This window comes from Phyllobates terribilis, unplaced genomic scaffold (assembly GCF_046119375.1).
Source record: "Phyllobates terribilis strain yellow unplaced genomic scaffold, ASM4611937v1 Scaffold_1__5_contigs__length_1240528914, whole genome shotgun sequence".
NCBI lineage: Eukaryota > Metazoa > Chordata > Amphibia > Anura > Dendrobatidae > Phyllobates > Phyllobates terribilis.
This window is the reverse complement of record NW_027362761.1, coordinates 160,186,692-160,205,854: the sequence shown is the minus strand read 5'-3', so window position 1 is coordinate 160,205,854 and position 19,163 is coordinate 160,186,692. Positions and strand designations below refer to the sequence as shown.

Sequence of the window (19,163 nt, the reverse complement as noted above, 5' to 3'; positions counted from 1 at the left end):
CTCCAGGGCACCGAGTCTTGCCGTGTCCAGGTGTGTCAACGGGTTGTTATCCGTGTACACGGTGAACCGGGAAGAAGCGAGGTAATGCTTAAAGCGCTCGGTGACTGCCCATACTACGGCCAGGAACTCTAGCTTAAATGAGCTGTAATTCTCGGGGTTCCTTTCGGTGGATCGCAGCTTTCGGCTGGCGTAGGCGATTACTCGTTCCTTCCCCTGCTGGATCTGGGACAGTACGGCTCCTAGCCCGATGTTACTGGCGTCGGTGTAGAGGATAAAGGGCTGGCTATAATCCGGGTACGCCAGGATTTCGTCCCCCGTGAGGGCCATCTTCAGCTGGCGGAAGGACTCTTCTTCCAGCTCCTCCCATTTGAAGGGCGGCTTCTGGTTCTTGGCCTTCCGGGACTGGCCTATCAGGAGGTCCTGCATAGGTGCTGCCTTTTTGGTGAAACCGGGAATAAACCTTCGGTAGTAGCCTACCAACCCGAGGAACTGCCGCACTTCTTTTACGCTGGAGGGGCTTGGCCATTCCTTAATTGCGGTGATCTTACCAGGGTCGGGAGCCACTCCGTCAGCGCTCACCACGTGTCCCAGGTACTGCACCTTTGGTTTCAGGAGGTGACACTTGGAGGGTTTCACCTTTAGGCCGTAACTCGCCAGAGCTTCGAACACTTCCGCCAGGTGTTTCAGGTGGTCCTCATACGTCTTGGAATATACGATGACATCGTCCAGGTACAACAGGACCGTCTCGAAGTTTCTGTGGCCCAGACAACACTCCATTAGTCGTTGGAAAGTTCCTGGTGCGTTGCAGAGTCCGAAGGGCATGCAGGTGAACTCGCTAAGTCCCATCGGGGTGGTGAATGCGGTCTTCTCCCGGTCCGCCTCTGCTACAGGAACCTGCCAGTACCCGCTAGTGAGATCCAAGGTAGAGAAGAAGTTAGCAGATCTTAAAGCAGCCAATGACTCCTCTATCCTTGGTAAGGGGTACGCATCCTTGTGTGTGATACGGTTGATTTTCCGGTAATCTACACACATCCTCATGGTGTTGTCTTTTTTTCTGACTAAGACTAGTGGAGCTGCCCAGGGGCTACAGCTATCCCTGATCACCCCAGCCTCCTTCATGTCTCTAAGCATCCCCTTGGCGTGTTGGTAGTGTGCAGGGGGTACGGGTCGATACCTCTCTTTTATGGGAGGATGGTCTCCCGTGGGGATGTGGTGTTCTACCCCCTTGACTCGCCCGAAGTCTAACGGGTGTTTACTAAACACTCTCTCGTACTCTTGAACCACCCGATAGACTCCCTGTTTCTGATGTGAGGGAGTGGAGTCAGTACCCAAATGTAGTTGCTGACACCAGTCCTCCATTGTTTTCTTAGAGCCGTTACCTTCCTCCGGGTGAGATGGAGGCAAGGGTTCCACAGATTGTATAGCATTTTGGTTAATGGTATATAATTTGGCTAGCGTGGCATACCGGGGCAGGTACACTTCCCTCTTCCCGATATTGATTATGCGAACGGGCACCCTCCCATGGCGTACATTAACCACCCCCCGTGCTGTCAAGATGGTGGGCCTACTGTCTGAGTAAACTGGTTCTACCATTGCCTGGTAATCTCTACCTCTCAGACCAATAGCTGCCCGGCACCAAATCATCATTTCACTTTTTGGGGGCATGGCAATAGGAAAAGGGTCACACATTCTTACGCTACCAATCTCACCGCCGGAGAGTTCCACCTGTTGCCGTCGCATCAGTGCCCGGATCTCTTTCTGGAGCACCCGCTGCTCGCCGGAGCTGGCGTTCTTGGCAACCTGTTGTAAAAGGAAAATCACCTCTGCAAGACAATTTTCAATTACATTAGTTCCTAGCGTTATCTTTGGGTGACTCTCGTGTTTGTCAATGTCTACAATAATCAGTCCCTGTGCTGCTAGTTCGACTCTACCAATTTTAATGGTCGCCTCTTTAAATCCGATCTGTGGTACGGGCTGACCATTGCTGGCGATGATACTCAAGTCGTCGTCAGGGTAGCGGGTTATATCCGAGTCATTGCAGTACTGCTTGAAGAGCACGTACGGGATGGTGGTGACCTGTGACCCGGTGTCCAGTAGGGCACTCATAGGGATGCCATCCAGTACCACAGGCAAGACTGGACGTCCTCCGACATATTTGTCGCGCCAGTTCGATGGGCCTGGTGATCTTTTTCCTGGGGGTTGGCCCTCCACCCCCAGGCTGTGCCAGTCTAAAGGACAGTACCTTGCCATATGTCCGGGTTGATTGCAGCGGCGGCAGATGGGTCGTCCGTCCTCGTGGTACCGGTCACTGGGTCTTCCTCTGGCCGGTGGGGTCCTCCTTGTTCGACGCCACGGGATGTTCTCCGGTCCGGATGCCAGCTGGATCTTCCCTGGAGTGGAAGCCTGTAAAGACTGCACAGTTCGGGTTAACGCGGCAACGCTTTTAGCTAGCTCTTGGACCTGATGGTGCAGGTCTGGAGCCGGGTCATTGTTCAAAGCCTGCGCATCAGCCCCTACAGGCCCTGCCGACAAGGGCGCCGCCTCCTGGTGGTAAGTGATTGCTGGGCGCCTGTGGGTCACAACGCCATCCGGTGCCGGTTCTCGGAGCACCCGGATGGCTCTGTCCTTGAACTGTGCAAATCCCAGATGAGGGTCCTGTAGGGCCATTGCCCGCAACTGGGTTCGGTGGGCATTGCAATATAAACCCTCTATAAATTGTTCAGTCAACAGCCTGTCCTCGTCTCCCACGCCGTCAGGGTCGGTCTGCTTAACGGCTCTCAGGGCCTCTTGTAGGTTCAGGGCATAGTCCCTTATACTCTCATGGGCCCGCTGTTTGCACCCGTAGAATCTAAGCTTGATCTCGGCTGAGGTGCGGGTATCAAAGGTGTCCCTCAGCCGGGTTAGTATCCCTGCGACAGTCCTCCCCCCAGGTGGCCAGGACTTTACCTCCCTTCGGGCTGCTCCGGTTAATTGGGCCACCAGGATGCTCACTTTTTGCTCTTCTGTGAGGGGGTACACCTGGAAGAGGCTATCCAGCCTTTCTCTAAAGTCCTGCAGGGTATGTGACTCCCCTGAGTACTGGGGTAGCCAAGCTGCTCCCGGGATATAGGGCATGGTGAAGGGCATAACTGCAGCAGCGGTGGCGCTGGCAGGGGTTGAGGCAGTGAAGCTCTCCTCCGCATCCGACATCTTCCTCCCCCCTAGTGGACCGTGGCCTACCTTGCGATGATCCTGTTCCGTAGGCCGCGGCTCCGCAGTAGATCGTCAGGGTTGAGGACCTTCCGTCGCGCTCCGGTGACGTCGGCGTCTGCTGGGCTCCTTCCAGGACCTTACGCAACGTCCGGACGTGAGGCGGGGCTTCAGTTCTCGCGCGCTTTCGGAGTCCACGCCCCTCTTCTTCCCGCGCGGCGTCCTCAAGATGGCGTCCAATGGCGGGAAAACTCCACGGATGGCGGGAAGAAGGCCGAAGATGGCGCCGGATGGCGGGAAAACTCCACGGATGGCGGGAAGAAGGCCGAAGATGGCGCCGGATGGCGGGAAACCTCACCACTGGTAAGTTTGAACAGTCTTTGCTTTTCAGGCACGCAGTACCCGGTGGTTGCGGGCACGAAATCCTGCCGACTACGCCAAAAGTTGACGCGCCCCTGGGCCTGCTGTGTCGCGCAGTGTCTCGCGCACGGGGGCTTACCCGGAACCGGATCAGATGAGGGTTGTAGTCTCCGAGTGGCGGGGACCCGGTCCGTGCCCAGGGAGTCAAACTCAGTGTGTGGCAGTCTTGATAGGTGTTATTTGAGTGTCGACTACGCCACCCGTTGATTTGCAGCTATGGAGCTGCCGCTGCAGGGCAGACCGCTGAGGCCGGTGTAGAATTGTGCAGCGTGATAGTATAACCCCCAACGGGAGGGGTATGGCCTCAGGGCAGCCGACGTGGAAGATGGGGGAAGCAGGAACCACTCAGAGACGGTGCGGTGTAATTCAGGGTCTTTACTGGTAACAACGATAGACCCTCCCGGAGTACTTGCTAGCGAACGGGGCCTGGTCAGTCCTTGAGCAGATGGGATCTCCCCTGGCCAGGCGGAGTTGTAGGCCTCCCAAACTGACTGTACTCTTCTGGCTACCTTGCTAGAAGCGGATATAAGTAGCCCACGTCCCTGAGTGTACCGTGTGGTGCTCACCCGTATGGCCGGTGACTCGGGGCCTTCTAATGGCTTGCGCTCCACGATGGCGGTGCTGGTCCCACGCGTGTGACCGTGCCTTCGGGTTTCTGGGCCTGAGGACCTGAAATCCCCTGCCGGTCGGCTTCTGCTGCTGGGTAAGAGTTAGTCCCCACAGCCTCGGATGCCGGGTCCGGAAAGAAAGCTTCTCAGTCAGGGCGAGCTCTGCAGCTGCCAGCCCCTGACTCGTAGTAGTATTGCTCCCACTGAGCTTCTGCTGTTTCTTCCTATGACTGTTTCTCGTCTCTACTTCTTCTCTACTCCTCACCCTGCCTCAGCCCCGGGTTTATATAGGGGAAGTTCTTCCCCTCCCAAGACTGGGCAGGAGGTGTGGCATGCACAGGATCCCTGACCAAAGGACCTCCCACCTGCTCTCAGACATAACATTACATTACTGTGGAATCCAGACTCCTGGGGTGCCACACATATACGTTAGAATATCTGCCATTCAGTTATAATAATTAGTTTGCATGTGTACTGACCATACTTATAACATTTAACCTGGACTGATCATACCACAAGTGTCCATGAAACCAGAAATTGCCACATGCATATGCCATCAGGAGTACTCCAGATGGCAGGCCTGGAACATTCAACCAGGGTCCCCAGATGTTGTCAAATTTCTTGATTGCTTTGCTCTTTCAATATACCCCTTTTTCCAACAAAATAATATTGTTTAGCTTATTTATTAACTCCTTAACTGTTGGTGGTTGAGCGTTTAGCCAATGTTGTGCAGTACGTTTTGCGTGCTTGATACAATGTTCGCGAAAGACTTATAACCATCGGGAATTCAAATTTGACCGATTCTTCCAAATATCCCAATATGCATATTTTGGGGTCTGCTTGGATTTGCACACCAAATATCGTACCTTTTTTTTTCAATTAAAGATAGTGTGTTTTCCAGTAGGAGCCCAATCTACTGCACTCCCAGAACATTTGTATCAAATGCTCATCTCCTGTTCCACATCTTGGACAGTCTGCGTTTGGACATACCCCAATTCTAAAAAAAAAAAAAAAAGGCTTTGTGTTCTATATACTCTATGAATAAAGTATATCTGCGAGCGCCTCTTAGATTCACATGGGGACAATCTAGGAGTGAGTTCCAACGCCTCTTTCCACTTTTCCTTAATCAGCCCCACATCTGTTGTGTCCTTATTTGTAATGCATTGTGTTGATTTAATACTTTATATATCTGAGTTCTGAAATTTCTGTAAGTTATTTTTTTATTTTCCTATATCCATATAAGTTATGTTAATAGAAGTTTCAGAATCAACAGTAGTTGCACATGGTGAGCCCACATTTGCTAGATGATTCAGATTTATCATACTGGTGGACTATGTATGATTTGATGTATCAAGACAGAAGTTATACATCTTTCTTTTACCTATTACTGGCAATTTATTTGCACCAACAAATGTTGTACACAGTAAATTTGGCACAAATTGTGACTCTGCTTAGCCAAGCGCAGGAGTTTAGAGCAGTCGATAATTCTTTGTAGCAACTAAATGTAACTGGTTCAGGACTGAGTCATTTTACCCCATTTCTGACCAGGCACATTTTCTAGTTTTCCAGCATGCGCTTTTAACAGCTATAAAATGTTTTCTTTCTCAGATATTCAAAAAGATGTTTGCCTTTTTTCAACAACACAAGGGGCTTATTTTTGTCAATTTTATTATTATTATTATTATTATTATTATTTTTGCTGATGGGGTCATTCCATGTCAAGTGAACCAACAAACTTTTCCTCTATTTTTAATTCTTTTGAAATTTTACTCTCTGCTAATAATGTGGTAGAGAATGCAAAACATGAAGAAATTTTTTTTTACACATATATATAATATTATTTTTGTATTAATTTTCAAAGTTTTGAAAAAATGCGAATTTCTGTGTTGCATACCTTTTTATGTTTCTCCTCAAAGCTCAGGCCAGAACCAAGATAGAGAAAAGGAAAAAACACCATTACACTTACAACTGTTCGCCCGATATGTCACAAAAGTATCTTAATTAATATTTTCACCATGCTGACTCAAATGCAAAATTTTGAAAAGCATTTCCAAAAAAATTGATATAAAATTTTCAAAAAATTCACATGTGCCTCCTATGCTCCTAGCCACATTTGTACCAAAATTCAAGTTGGAATCTCAAAGGGATCATACTTCAAAAAATAACTATATGATGGTGTCAAATTGAAAATCTCGAATTCAGATGTGTTCAGCTTGTGGTCTGAAAGTGTAGGGTCTATGTTTTCCAAATAAAAAAAAGTTTCATGACTTGTTTTTATCTTTAAACCACGCAAAGCATTAGATACATCTATAGTGGATGCAGTGAAAGGTTTTTACACTAGTGATGAAGTGAGCCGAGTTATACCTGGCAAGAAAGCTCATGTCTAAAAGAGGCTGCTTCTTGCCAATTTGAAAGAGACCTATGAATTTTTTTTTTTCAATTGAACTTCTGCCAAAATAGGATTTTCAAAATTTACTGACCTGCGACCTAAGAATTGTGTCCTGGCTGGTGGTAGTGGCGCACACTCAGTATATGTATGTACAGCCCACCAGAACACTAAGCTTATGATTGAAGGAGGTAAGCTGAAAGATATTCAGATTGCTGGGTCCAACCTTGGTGATTACAAAGTATGTGTCTCAAAAATGTGTCCAGAAAAGAGTTCAAACTGTTACCTAAATATCTGCAAAAAACGTCCCCCAATAATGGCTGTCCAAGAAAAAATACTAAATCATCTCGCAGAGGCTATGGTAGATAGTATAACTTATAAACAGTGGATATCTGGTGGCAGATGGACTTTGTAGAACGTTTTTGTGACCAACTGATTAATGATGATAATTAATAAATCTCTAAAAACGAATAACCTTTGTAATTCAAGTCATGGTAAAATTCCCTACCATCACTCTGTGCTGCAACTTAGAGTTCTGTTTATATTGCCCACTTCCTATGACTACTCGTTTGAGAATCCTCCGTGCATGGTGGGATACACAAACAAATCGTAATCTGCTGGCAGAAACTGCGGTCATTCCTGTATCCATCGAAGCGTCATCGAAGGGGAGAAGGCTGGGACATCCCGGCACTCCCCTTGCTTTGTTTGCCACCCTGAAACGAAGTGTCATCAGTGACAGTCATTTCAGGGGCTGGTCCCAGCGATGTCCCCTTGTGCAGGGTCTCACCCAGCGCCCTGTGCGATGAGCGCAGCGTCCGGTCTGTTGTCTGCTTAGCTAAATGGTAATAAACCGGCTTACAGTCAGAAATAAAAAACAAAAGTGTAGTTCTGATCTCTGAGTGCTTACTTCATGAATCAGTAGCTGCTCATTTGTTCCAAAAAATTGATTTCAGTGATAAAACAGACATCCTACCAAGTTTGAGCAAGATCTACTACTTCTTGGATGGCTCTTCCGCACAGTATAAAAACATCAAAAAAGGAGGAGTATAACTCAGCAATATATTTACCTCCCTCTTTTTGTTATATGCTATGTCTGCATGGAGATAGGTATAGGCTACATACCATGAATATTTACACTGTCATATTTTATCTTCATTTTCCCTTCATATAGCACTCAGTGAGGTTATGATTCCCATGGTTTGGGTTATTCATGGTAATTCTGTGATTTCGGCCCCTGTTTATTGACTCTTTGTAACATTATTATTTACAATTAGGCTATTTTGTGGGCAATGTGCAATTTTGCAGTTTCACTTATTGTTGTGAATGTATTACTATATTCATCCTACCTGGAAGCCCTTTATCATCTGACACTACCTTTATGTCTGAATTCTATTTTTATCTCTTCTGTGTATTATATTTAATAAAACATTAAATATCTGTTGCAATATATTGCTGAGTTGTACTCCTCCTTTTTTGATGAGATTTTTCAGCATGCATCGTCTGTAATTTTATGGAATATTATCCACTCTCTTTCTTTCTGATATTTATGGCATTCTCTTGTTATTTTACAGTATAAGAACAGGAGAAACTTTATAAATGTATGCCATCATGTCTAGTGACGTAATAATAAAAACGTTGTTGCATGTAGATTTAAAAAGGTGTTAAAAAATATTGATTTTAATTTAGTATTAAACATATATGATTAGGATGAGACTGTGTTTAGAAAATCACGCTTGGAAATATGATCCTGTGGAGATCCCAACTTGAATTCCTGAACAAATGTAATCAAGAATACAACCAACACGTATGCACTGTTTGAAAATTTATAGCCTATTGTTTTCCTGAAATTGCCCATCAAAATTTAGAATTTGACTTCTCAAAAACAAAATATCAACAAAGTCTTGTGACATAACAAATTAAAGCCTGCACAATTCTGAATAAAATGATGCAATTCCCATCTATTTATCTTAATTCTAGCCTGAGATATGATAAAAAAAATGTAACGGCATACAAGCCCCAAATTCAGGCTTTTTCAAAACTTTAGAAAGCTATGAAAAAATGAACTAATGAAGATAAAAATTCAAAACGTATTCTTTTTAACTCACCAAAGTAGCACTTCAAAAAACACCAAAGCAAATAAATATAGATGTCAGGTAAAAAAAATATTCAGATCTGGATCACTTGATATGGAATGACCCGATAGAGGAAAATGTAAAGAATAAAAAAAATATATAATAATAAAATAAAGAAATAAGAAATAAAAAAAATAAAGTTTTCATTTTTTATTTTTTTTATGACCACAAAGGATCTTTAAAACATTTTAAGTTTCATTCCTGTTTGTGTAAAAATTGTTATTAACTGGACATTTTTTCAATGGGGGCAGACCTGGAAACAATGATTCAGTATTTTATTTTTTTTATTTTTTTTGTTTTTTTTTGCATTTTTATTTCTTATATCTAGCTCATTGTATCCCGTTGGGAGGCATTTTACCATATGTATTCTTTTCTATTGCCGATTTTCCCTGCAACTGGAGTTGGTATATTAGCCTCACTTACAGGGAATATTAAAGGAGTTTTCCCACGAACAAAAGATCATTTTATTCAATAGATCTTGGAATAATAATAAGTTCCACAACTGGATGTGTTTAAATAAAATGTTCCTGTGCTGAGATAATCTTATAAATGTGCCCCTGCTGTGTACTGTGTAATGGCTGTGTCTGACCGTGCAGGAACATGGTCTGATCATACCACATCTCCTGGTCAGGGGAGAAAGCAAAAGAGTATACAGACATTACAGCAGGGAATCACAGCTGATTATTCCTGTGAGGTAAAACATTTCCCTGCCTGTTTTTAAGCAATGTTTTACCTCACAGAAAGAATCAGCTGTGATCCCCTGCTGTAATGTCTGTATACTCTTTTTGCTTCCTCCCCTGACCAGGAGATGTGGTATGATCAGACCATGGTCCTGCACGGTCAGACACAGCCATTACACAGTACACAGCAGGGGCACATTTATAAGATTATCTCAGCACTGGAACATTTTATTTTAATCACATCCAATTGTGGAAGTTATTTTTATTCCAAGATCTAGTGATTAAAATTAACTTTTGCTCGTGGGAAAACCCCTGTAAGCTTTCTGGCTGAAGAACTGACCGAGTTTCCTATGATCTAGCAGCTCCTATTCCCTCCCTACACCCAGTGATCATATGACTGCTCGGTCCAGAGGAGGAAGCACCTTCTAGTCCTTCCTAATCTGTATATGCAAGTGATTGTCCAGCGCTGCCTGTAAAAAGATAGGAAAAGGTAAATATGGCAATAAACCCTGTTTATTTTCTCTGTGGGGAGTCCGGCTGTGTCTGAAAGCTGCTTCCCAGCCTCCACAGCTGCACAAACTCATGCAATATGCTTACAAAACACCCTTTAATCAGCACTGAAGTTCTAAAATGTAAAGTGTGGACTGCCCATACATTTAGAGTCTATGGGTGGTATATGAGCCGATTCCACCAGAGTAAGGCCCATTGTCTACTGCAGCTCTCAACTTTGATTTTACAAAACCGTGTTGTATTTTGAATAATATGTGATAATCAAGCACAAGGTGTTGTTCAATTGCTGTACTGTCATAGAATAAAAACTAAATAATGTGAATATCTAAAAGATTTATTGAAAAGGCAGGCTTATCATATTAAAGTCATACAACTGTACTCTCTGAATATGTAACACTTTAAAATTCTGCTTTTGCTTTGGTTTCAGGGGTGACTCCTGTATATTATACCCTGTTTGCTTTGATGAATGAGGCTGACCGAATATGGTATCCTCCCAATCATACCTTTATTGTGGATGAGACAAGCAGGCAAATAATGAAATTTCGACTAAGGTGAGGTTTTGGTTTTTTTGTTGTTATTTGACTTGGGTATGGAGTTGTTATACAGGAAACCATAATATGAGGACCTGAAAGAATTGCTTTTGTTTTCATTTACCAAACTAAACTTAATCTGACTTTAACCCCTTTACGACCTTGGACATATTGATACGACCAAGGTCACCTCCCCTGTTTGATGCGGGCTCTGGCGATGAGCCCTCATTTTTTCCGGCACATTACAGCTGATCTGATCAGCTGTCAGGTGCCCCTAACAGCCGCGGATGGAATCGGAATCCACTCGCAGCTGTTAACATGCCGCTGTCAAACTCCCGACAGCTGTATTTAACATGGCCGCGCCTTAAGCGAGTCATAAGACATTACCATCGGTGCACCCATCACATGATGGCAGGTCGCCATGACAACCCGGGGTCTGCAGGAAACCCCTGTGGTTGTCATAGGCCATCTAATCATAGCCGATGAGCATTTCTGCAGCACATAGCAAGTCTGAAACCCTGCTATGTGTAGCACAAGCGATCAGATGATCACAACTTCAAGTCTCCTAAGGAGACTATCAAAGCAAGTGAAAAGTGGAAAAAATGATTTAAAAAATAAAAAATATAAAAAAGTTCAAATGGCTATGTGCCCACAATCCAGATGTAGCAGCGCTTTGGACGCAGCATATTTTTGCTGCGTCCAAAACATTGCGGTCTGTTGAACGCAGGTAAATCCGCATGTGTTCACTGAACCATGCGGATTTACTGCATTCAATACATTCTAGTAGTCCAATTTCTCTTGCAGAGACTAGCGAATCAAAGTGAATTTGACATGCTGCGGTCCTGAAAGATGCGCCACGTCAGTGTCCGCAGGTGATCTGCAGCCTCAGGTACATGCATTAGTGGACATGGGATTTCTAGAAATCCCATCGACTATGCTTTAACATCTGGCCGCTGCGGGTATGATGCTGCATAAATAAGCAGTGTCAAACCCGCAGCATTTCCTGATCATGGGCACATACCCAAATTCACCCGCAGCATGACAATTTCTGTAGCGGAGACGCTAGTCTCCGTTGCAGATTTTGACCAATTGAAATGTGGATTCGCATGTACTGACAAAACCAGTGTGGCATTAGAACACAGAGTTTTGAACGCAGGCAAAATATGCTGCGTCCAAAGCGCTGCTGGCTGCTGATCATGGGGATGTAGGAGCTAACCAAACAGCTGTGAGCTGTTAATTGCCGGGGAACATGTTGGCCTAATGGCCCCTTCCTAGGCTAAAAATAGCCGCTCTCAGCTGCCTCAGAAATTACATGAATGAGAATTAGGGTAATGGTATTAGTTTATGGGATTAGGTGTCGCTGACACCAAGCCCTTTGTTTAGTGATGAAGAGGTGTCAACCAGACACCCTCATTACTAAACCTGTAAGGAAAGAGTTGAATAAAACACTTAATTTGAAATAACAGACATATTCTTTAATTATTTAAATTAACCAATATACTCACTCCAGGTCTGACGGTAATCCAAGGCTTAAAGTGATGCCCAACATTTCTTTTTTGAAATATCTTTATTTAGCTCCAAAGAGCATTCATTGCTGTTAAAAAATGCATCAAAAAAACTCACCAAAATCGCAGCAAAACGCTTGTTTTTGCCGCAGCATTTTTTCTGACGAGCTGCAGAAACCTTGCAGAAATTTCTGCAATGAAATCCTGAACGTGTGCACATAGCCTAATAGTCTGACATTTTTCTATTAATTGACACATCTGCATCATATTCTGCCTACATAGCTTATTTTTAAATAAATGGGGACATTATCAGCGTGAAACAAGTAATGACTGACACTTTGCTTATAATCACACACAACTCTGCAGTGAGATCAGAACTAACACCGTAAAGCAGAGGTAAAATTTGTCTCATTACAAAAACATTTGCAACTGCAGTCCTCTCACAGTGCTTTAGCTTCCACATCACAGGCCACCAGTGTGGGGTAAGGCAGCTGGAAATGTGCTTGTTGTGTTTGTTTGTCAAGGTTCAATTCTGCTGTCCTGTGTTAGTTATAATCAGGCACAACTCTGCACCACAGCTGCCAGCACTATTAGAGGACAAGTGCTGCTTCAGATGTTTGTAATGAGACAAACTTCACTTCTGCTGTACTGTTAGTTCTTCTCTTCTGTGTTTCTTCTGATCTCACTGCAGAGCTGTGTGTGTTATGAGAGCAAAATATCAGTTAATACATGTCTTACACTGGTAACCCCCCTTTTATTTAAAATAAGTTCTAGAGGCAGATTTTCAGGCAGATCAGTGTCCTAGATCTTAACAGCTCATTTACATATCAGAAAAATGCAGATATCTCTAATAATTAAACATTGGATTGCGGATATCAAGGTATCACTTTTCTACTTTCTATGATCTACATGTCCACATAGACTGCTTAGGAGGGTTGATCTTACTGACAGAATCCTTTTAAGAACCAGACAGTTTTTGTTTTTTTTTATGCACTTTTGTTTCTTCATATCTTCCAAGATCAATCATTTTTTTTTTTTTTTTTTTTTTACATCATTTTGGGCATCTGATTTTTTTTTTTTTTTTTTTTTTTTTAATTAATACCAATTTCGGGTACATATGATTCTTTGGTTGCTAACGATTACATTTTTTAGGGTGACGAGTAGTGATGAGCGAGCATGCTTGGTGCTCGCCCGAGCATCTCACTGCTCGAGATGCTCGGAGCTCGCCAAGTATGTCCGGGGTTGCTCAGTGGGAGCTCGGGTCTCCTCCCTGCATGTTTGACGCTCTTTACAGAGCCAATGAACATGCAGGGATTGCCTGCCACTCACTGTAATGCCGTAGCCATGTTGGTAGTGGCATTACAGTGATTGGCTGACCGCACAGCGTCATCAGGTCTATATCAGACCTGGCGCCGCCATGCTCGTCACAGTCACTCCGGAATCAGACAGTGTAGGGAGAGGAGGTGTTGAGCTAGGGAGAGATTTGCTTGTTTCTAGTTAGTGTAGATGTACCAAACTATATTAGAGACGCATATCCATCTCAACTAACAGTCCTTCTGAGGACTAATCCATCTGCAGAGATATCAGGCAGGCAGTGTATATAGCAGACTGCAGTGCATATAGCACAAGAGGCTCCATTCCAGTTTTGTCTGCTGCTGTTAGATATTTCTCGAAATAGGCCCAGGTGTCAGGGGCCAGGAATATTTTTTTTTTTGGATCTTAATGCTCATTATTTGCTTAAAAAGCAATCCAGAGAACACCGTTGTTCTGCGCCATTTGCTTGTTGGCACTGCAGAATACAGCCAGGTCCATTCCATATTACAGCGCTAAAAATCCATCTATTTAAAACTTTGGTTTGTCCGTCACATGGATCACATATACGTTTTCAGAAAATGCTGCCATTTCTGGCCTCCATTAAAAAAAATTTCCGTGTGTAAGTGAAGCAATTTACACCAGTTTGCTGTTCAAAATAGTTACCTACAGGCCAGGTGTTTAAAACTGTGGTTTCTCCTTCACATGGATTACAGATAACTTAGCTCCAAATTCAGCCATTTGTAGTGAGGGTGGAAGATATTGTGCTCCATTTAAAATGGGCAAGGCGTGTGGCAAGGGACAGAGAACTGGACGTGATGGTGATGGTGAATGCAGAGGCCGAGGCCGTGGGCAAGCTGAAATTGTGCCACAACCAACACCCACAACTTCTCGCTCGACCTTCCTGTCCCAATTCCTAAGGGACCGCAGCACACCACTATTGAACCCAGAACAGTGTCAAAAGGTTGTTGGTTGGAGTTGGTTTCCCTGTCATCCACACGGTCAAGTCTCAGTAGCCGTGAGTCTGGACTGCATGTTCCTCACCTTGATTCTCCTTCCTCCCACCATGCCTAGTGCCAGGAGACAACTGATCCCACACTTGGACACTCTGAAGAGCTGTTCACTTTTCCATTTATAGATTCGGGCCTCTCACCTGGTCCACTTGAAGCTGGGCAAGAGGAGATCGCATGTAGCGATGCCCAAATATTTGAGCAGCCACGGCCACACGAAGGCGACGGTGGGAAAGTGTCACAAGAGGTGGACGATGATGAGACATAATTGCTAGAAAGTCAGAAGGAGGACCAGGATGCGGAAGTGGAAGACGAGGTGGTGGATGATATAGTTACTGACCCAACCTGGCAGGAGGACATGCAGAGCGAGGACAGCAGCACACAGGGGGAAGGAGGGTGCACTGCCTAACAGGCAGGAAGAAGCAGTGTGGTGGCCGCAGACTGAAGGCAGGCAACCATTTCCCGTAACACCAACACGAAGGAAGTTGCCAGTACAACTGTTAGGTCTTCCCGAGTCTGGTTGTTTTTTAAAGACTCTGCCAATAACCCCAAAAAGGCCATTTGCACCACCTGCTAGGCCATCATCAGCAGGGTTGGCAAAACTAGCAGCCTGACCACCAACAGCATGATCAGGCACATGGCAGCAAAGCACCTGACTTTGTGGGTCGAGCCCCAGGGTCCAGGAACAGTGTCTGTGTGTGGCACCACTGCTTCTTCCGCTGTTGTGCATGCAAGCCAATCCCCTGTCCATGGTGCATGCGAAGATGCCTCCTGCCCTGCACCGGTCGTTGCACAATCTCAAGTAGCAGCATCAAGAAGCACGTCCATGTCCTTGTCCCAGCGCAGTGTTCAGTTGTCCATACCCCAGTCCTAGGAACGCAAGCGCAAATATGCAGCCAACGCCCCACAGGCCACACTACTAAATTACCACATTTCACGACTGCTTGCACTCGAAATGTTGCCTTTTAGGCTCGTGGAGATGGAAGCATTCCGCAACCTGATGGCGGTGGCCGTCCCTCGGTACTCGGTCCCCAGCCGCCACTATTTCTCCCGGTGTGCCGTCCCCACATTACACAAGCACTTGTCCCAAAACATTAGCCGTGCCCTCAACAATGCAGTTACGGCGAAAGTGCTTGTGGGCAGGGACGGTACATCTCGCTGACGGCACACTGGGTTAACATAGTGGAAGTCGGGACCCAGTCGGACCTTGGGACGGAACACATCCTCCCAACGCCAAGGATTGCAGGCCCTAGGTCAATCAGGGTTGCCCCCACAGTCTACAGATCCTGCACCTCCGCCTTCTCCTCCTCTTCAGCCTCCATCTCCAAAATGACCTCATCAGTCACAAGCTGGAAGCACTGCAGCACTGCCTCGGCCAAGCGGCAACAGGCTGTGCTGAAGCTAATCTGCTTAGGTGACAAACCGAGCAATGCCGAAGAGTTGTGAACAGCTCTGAAAGAGCAGGCAGATCTGTGTCTCACACCGCTGAACCTTTCTCAAATCCTACCCGGAGCTGCTAAATCTCCTTGTTAAAGTACGCCGCCTGTGTGCCCATTTTAGAAAGCCGCCTACAGCTTCCGCCGCCCTTGCCGTGTTTCAGCAGTTTTTGCAGCTTCCGGCTCACAGACTGGTGCGTGATGTCCCCACGCGTTGGAACTCTACACTGCAGAAGCTGGGAAGGATTTGTGAGCAGAAGAGGGCAGTTGTTGACTACCAGCATCAACACAGCCGTCGGTATTCAGTTCAGACTCCACACATAAGACCTCAGGAGTGGACATGGATGTCAGACATATGTACCATCCTCCAAAACTTTAAGGAGTACACCAAGATGGTGAGCGGCGATGACCCCATAACTAGCATCACCATCCCTCTTCTCTGTTTTCTGAAATGCTCTCTGCTCACAATCAGAGGATGCATGTTATGGTGCATGGGCTTTACTGCATAGGCAAACACAATGGGAGACCCACTTCCTAATAATGGGAACATTTTTTTTCAGGAGGCCCTCCTCTACTTCTCTTCCAAGGGGCATTGGAGTTTCTCCAAATTTTTGGCAACCCTTGCATTCACTGCAAAGGAAAACACAATGGGAGACCCACTTCCTAATAATGGGAACATTGTTTTCAGGAGGTCCTCCTCTAAGTCTCTTCAAAGGGGTATTGGGGTGCGTCCAAATTTTGAGCAGCCCTGCCACTTACTGCATACGCAATAACAGTATAGGAGACCCACTCTTTAGTAGTGGGAACAATAAAACATGCTGATGGCTCTCTAAGAATAGTGAGGGCCGACTGCTGGCCCTTTAAGTATAGTAAAGGCTGCCTGATGGCCTTATAAAAATAGGCTTTGTGACTTTGAGTCCCTCCTTCATAAATGAAACACTATGTCTAATGATGTGTCACACACCACATGGCCAGATAAGGTTGTAAAATGTTAAAATGACATTTCCTGGTGAATGCATTGGTCACTGTTGAAAGCAATGCAAAAGTGCAAAAACGCATCAAAAACTCTTAGTGTGAACATAGCCCAAGGTGTGGAGGAGTATTTTTGTTTTTGGTTATTTTGCCTAATATACAAGTCATTACCCTGGAAAGGATGTTCCTTAACATATTTCCCAGGAAAATCCATTTTGGTTTTGTTTTTGTATGTTTTATTGGGAGTCTGTAAAAGTGGCATAATACCTCTGACAACGTTGTTCACAGAAGTGACCTGGGAGTCAGAAATTCTTCCAGTGGTCTTCCCCATACTGTTCCCATGTCATTTGAGCACTGTTCCCATCGCTTTGGCAATTTTTAGGCCCTCTGCAGACCGCCGGGGGGAGCTGCCTGAAAAATGCTCTAGTTTCCCATAGACTTACATTGGGCTCGTTGCTCGAGTCGAGCACCCGAATATTCCAATGTGCTCGACCCGAGCATCGTGCACCCAAGCATGTTAGTGCTCGCCCATCAGTAGTGACGAGGTGACGAAAAAACCCCCGCAATTCTGGCGTTTTCTTTTTTTTTATACTTTAAAATTATATTATATTACAGTATTATGCTATATACTGCAATACCACAGTATTGCAATAAATATAGTGAAAATTGAAAAAATTTGTTATGTATAGTGAAAATCATGGTTTCATATGGCTGAGCTTCCCAGTAGTATCAAGATGACAGTGACACGGGTCTTCAAAAGACCCCAGCTGTCATAGTATCCAACGGACCCTGTTAGAGATGGACGGCGGCTATTTAATATTGCCGGCATCAGCTCCGTGTAAAGGGAGCTCTGCTCTTGAGCCCCCTACACACATGCAGACCCTTTCCCAGGATGTTAATTCACGTCCTAATGTGGGAAGGGGTTAAAGAGGACCTGTCACCAGGTCAAAAGTGTCAGGTTTTGCTCTTATTTTATTCCTGCTGCTCCCCTGAATATTCATTTTTTATTATTTTAGTTATGTATATCCGCCATATGCTTCCAGACGCATGGGCCGTTTTACTTAGTGCTACTTTTTATGGTCTTTACAAATAGGCGATGCTCACGGGTGTTGCTCTCTAGTGGCGTGTTTTTAGGCTGCTCTGTATTACTACTCTATGAGCAACACCCCCCTGTAAAGACTATAAAATTAGCACTAAATTAAAAAGGCCCTCATCTTTGGTACCAAATGGCAGACTAAATACAAACCAAAAAAATAACGAAATAAAAACTGAATACTCTAGGGAGCACTACTAAATTCTTGATACTTTTGACCTAGTGACCCGTCCCTTTTTACCCCTTTATCCCTGAGCCGGTTTTTACCTTCCTGACCAGGCCAAATTTCCCAATTCTGACAAGTGTCACTTTATGTGATAACAACTCTGGAAGGCTTCAACATATCCTAGTGATTCTGTGTCCCTTACTTTTCAGTGATAAATTTAGGCCAATATTTTTTTGCGTTTATTTCTGAAAATATTGGAATTTCGGTGAAAATGTAGAAAATTTCGCAAGTTTCAAACTTTTAATTTTTATGCCCTTAAACCAGATCGTTATATCACACAAAGTAGTTAATAACATTTGCCACATGTCCATTTTACATCAGCATCAATTGAAACATAATTTTTTTTGTTAGGAAGTTAGAAGGTTTAACTTTTAATCAGCAATTTCTCAATTTTCCAACAAAATTTTTAGAACCAATTTTTTTTAGGGACCACGTCACATTTGAAGAGCCTGTATGACAGAAAATATCCAAAAAGGACACAATTTAAAAACTTCACCCCTCATAGATCTAAAAAACCACATTCAAGAAGTTTATTAATCCTTGCGGAGCTTCACAGGAATTAAAGCATTGTGGAAGGAAAAATGAAAATCTTACTTTTTCCTACAGAAATGTTGATTTAGACCAAATTTTGCATTTTCACAAAGGAAACTGGAGAAAATGGACAACACAATTTGTTGGGCAATTTCTCCTGAGTACGCCGATACTCCATATGTGGGGGAAAACTATTGTTTGGGCGTACAGCAGGGCTCGGAAGAGCAGGAGCGCCATTTGACTTTTGGAGCTAAATTTTAGCTGGAATAGATTGCGGATGCCTTGTCACATTTGAAGAGCCCCTGACATTTCAAAACAGCAGAAACTCCCACAAGTGATCCCATTTTGGAAACTACACCTCTCAAGGAATTCATCTAAGGGTGTAGTGAGCATTTTTAACCTACAGACGATTCACAGAATTGTAAAACATTGGTCTGAGTAAATGGGAAAATTAAAAAATGTTTCCACTAAAATGTTACTTTGGCCCCACGTTTTTACATTGGCAGAGCCCCTGAGGTGTCAGAACAGCAGAACCCCCCTATAAGTGACCTCATTTTACAAACTATGCCCCCCAATGAATTAATGTAGGGGTGCAGTGATCATGTTGACACCACCTGTGCCTCA

General features: G+C 44.6%; 1 protein-coding gene across 1 annotated transcript in view; it reads left to right on the top strand.

The window, feature by feature from the left end:
• JAK2 (Janus kinase 2) overlaps window positions 1-19,163 on the top strand; it is a 286,716-nt gene that overhangs the window by 143,432 nt on the left and 124,121 nt on the right. Inside the window, exon 3 of the mRNA XM_073669078.1 lies at window positions 10,353-10,476. Within this exon, the coding sequence (XP_073525179.1) occupies window positions 10,353-10,476 (124 nt within the window). The remainder of the gene's footprint in view (window positions 1-10,352; window positions 10,477-19,163) is intronic.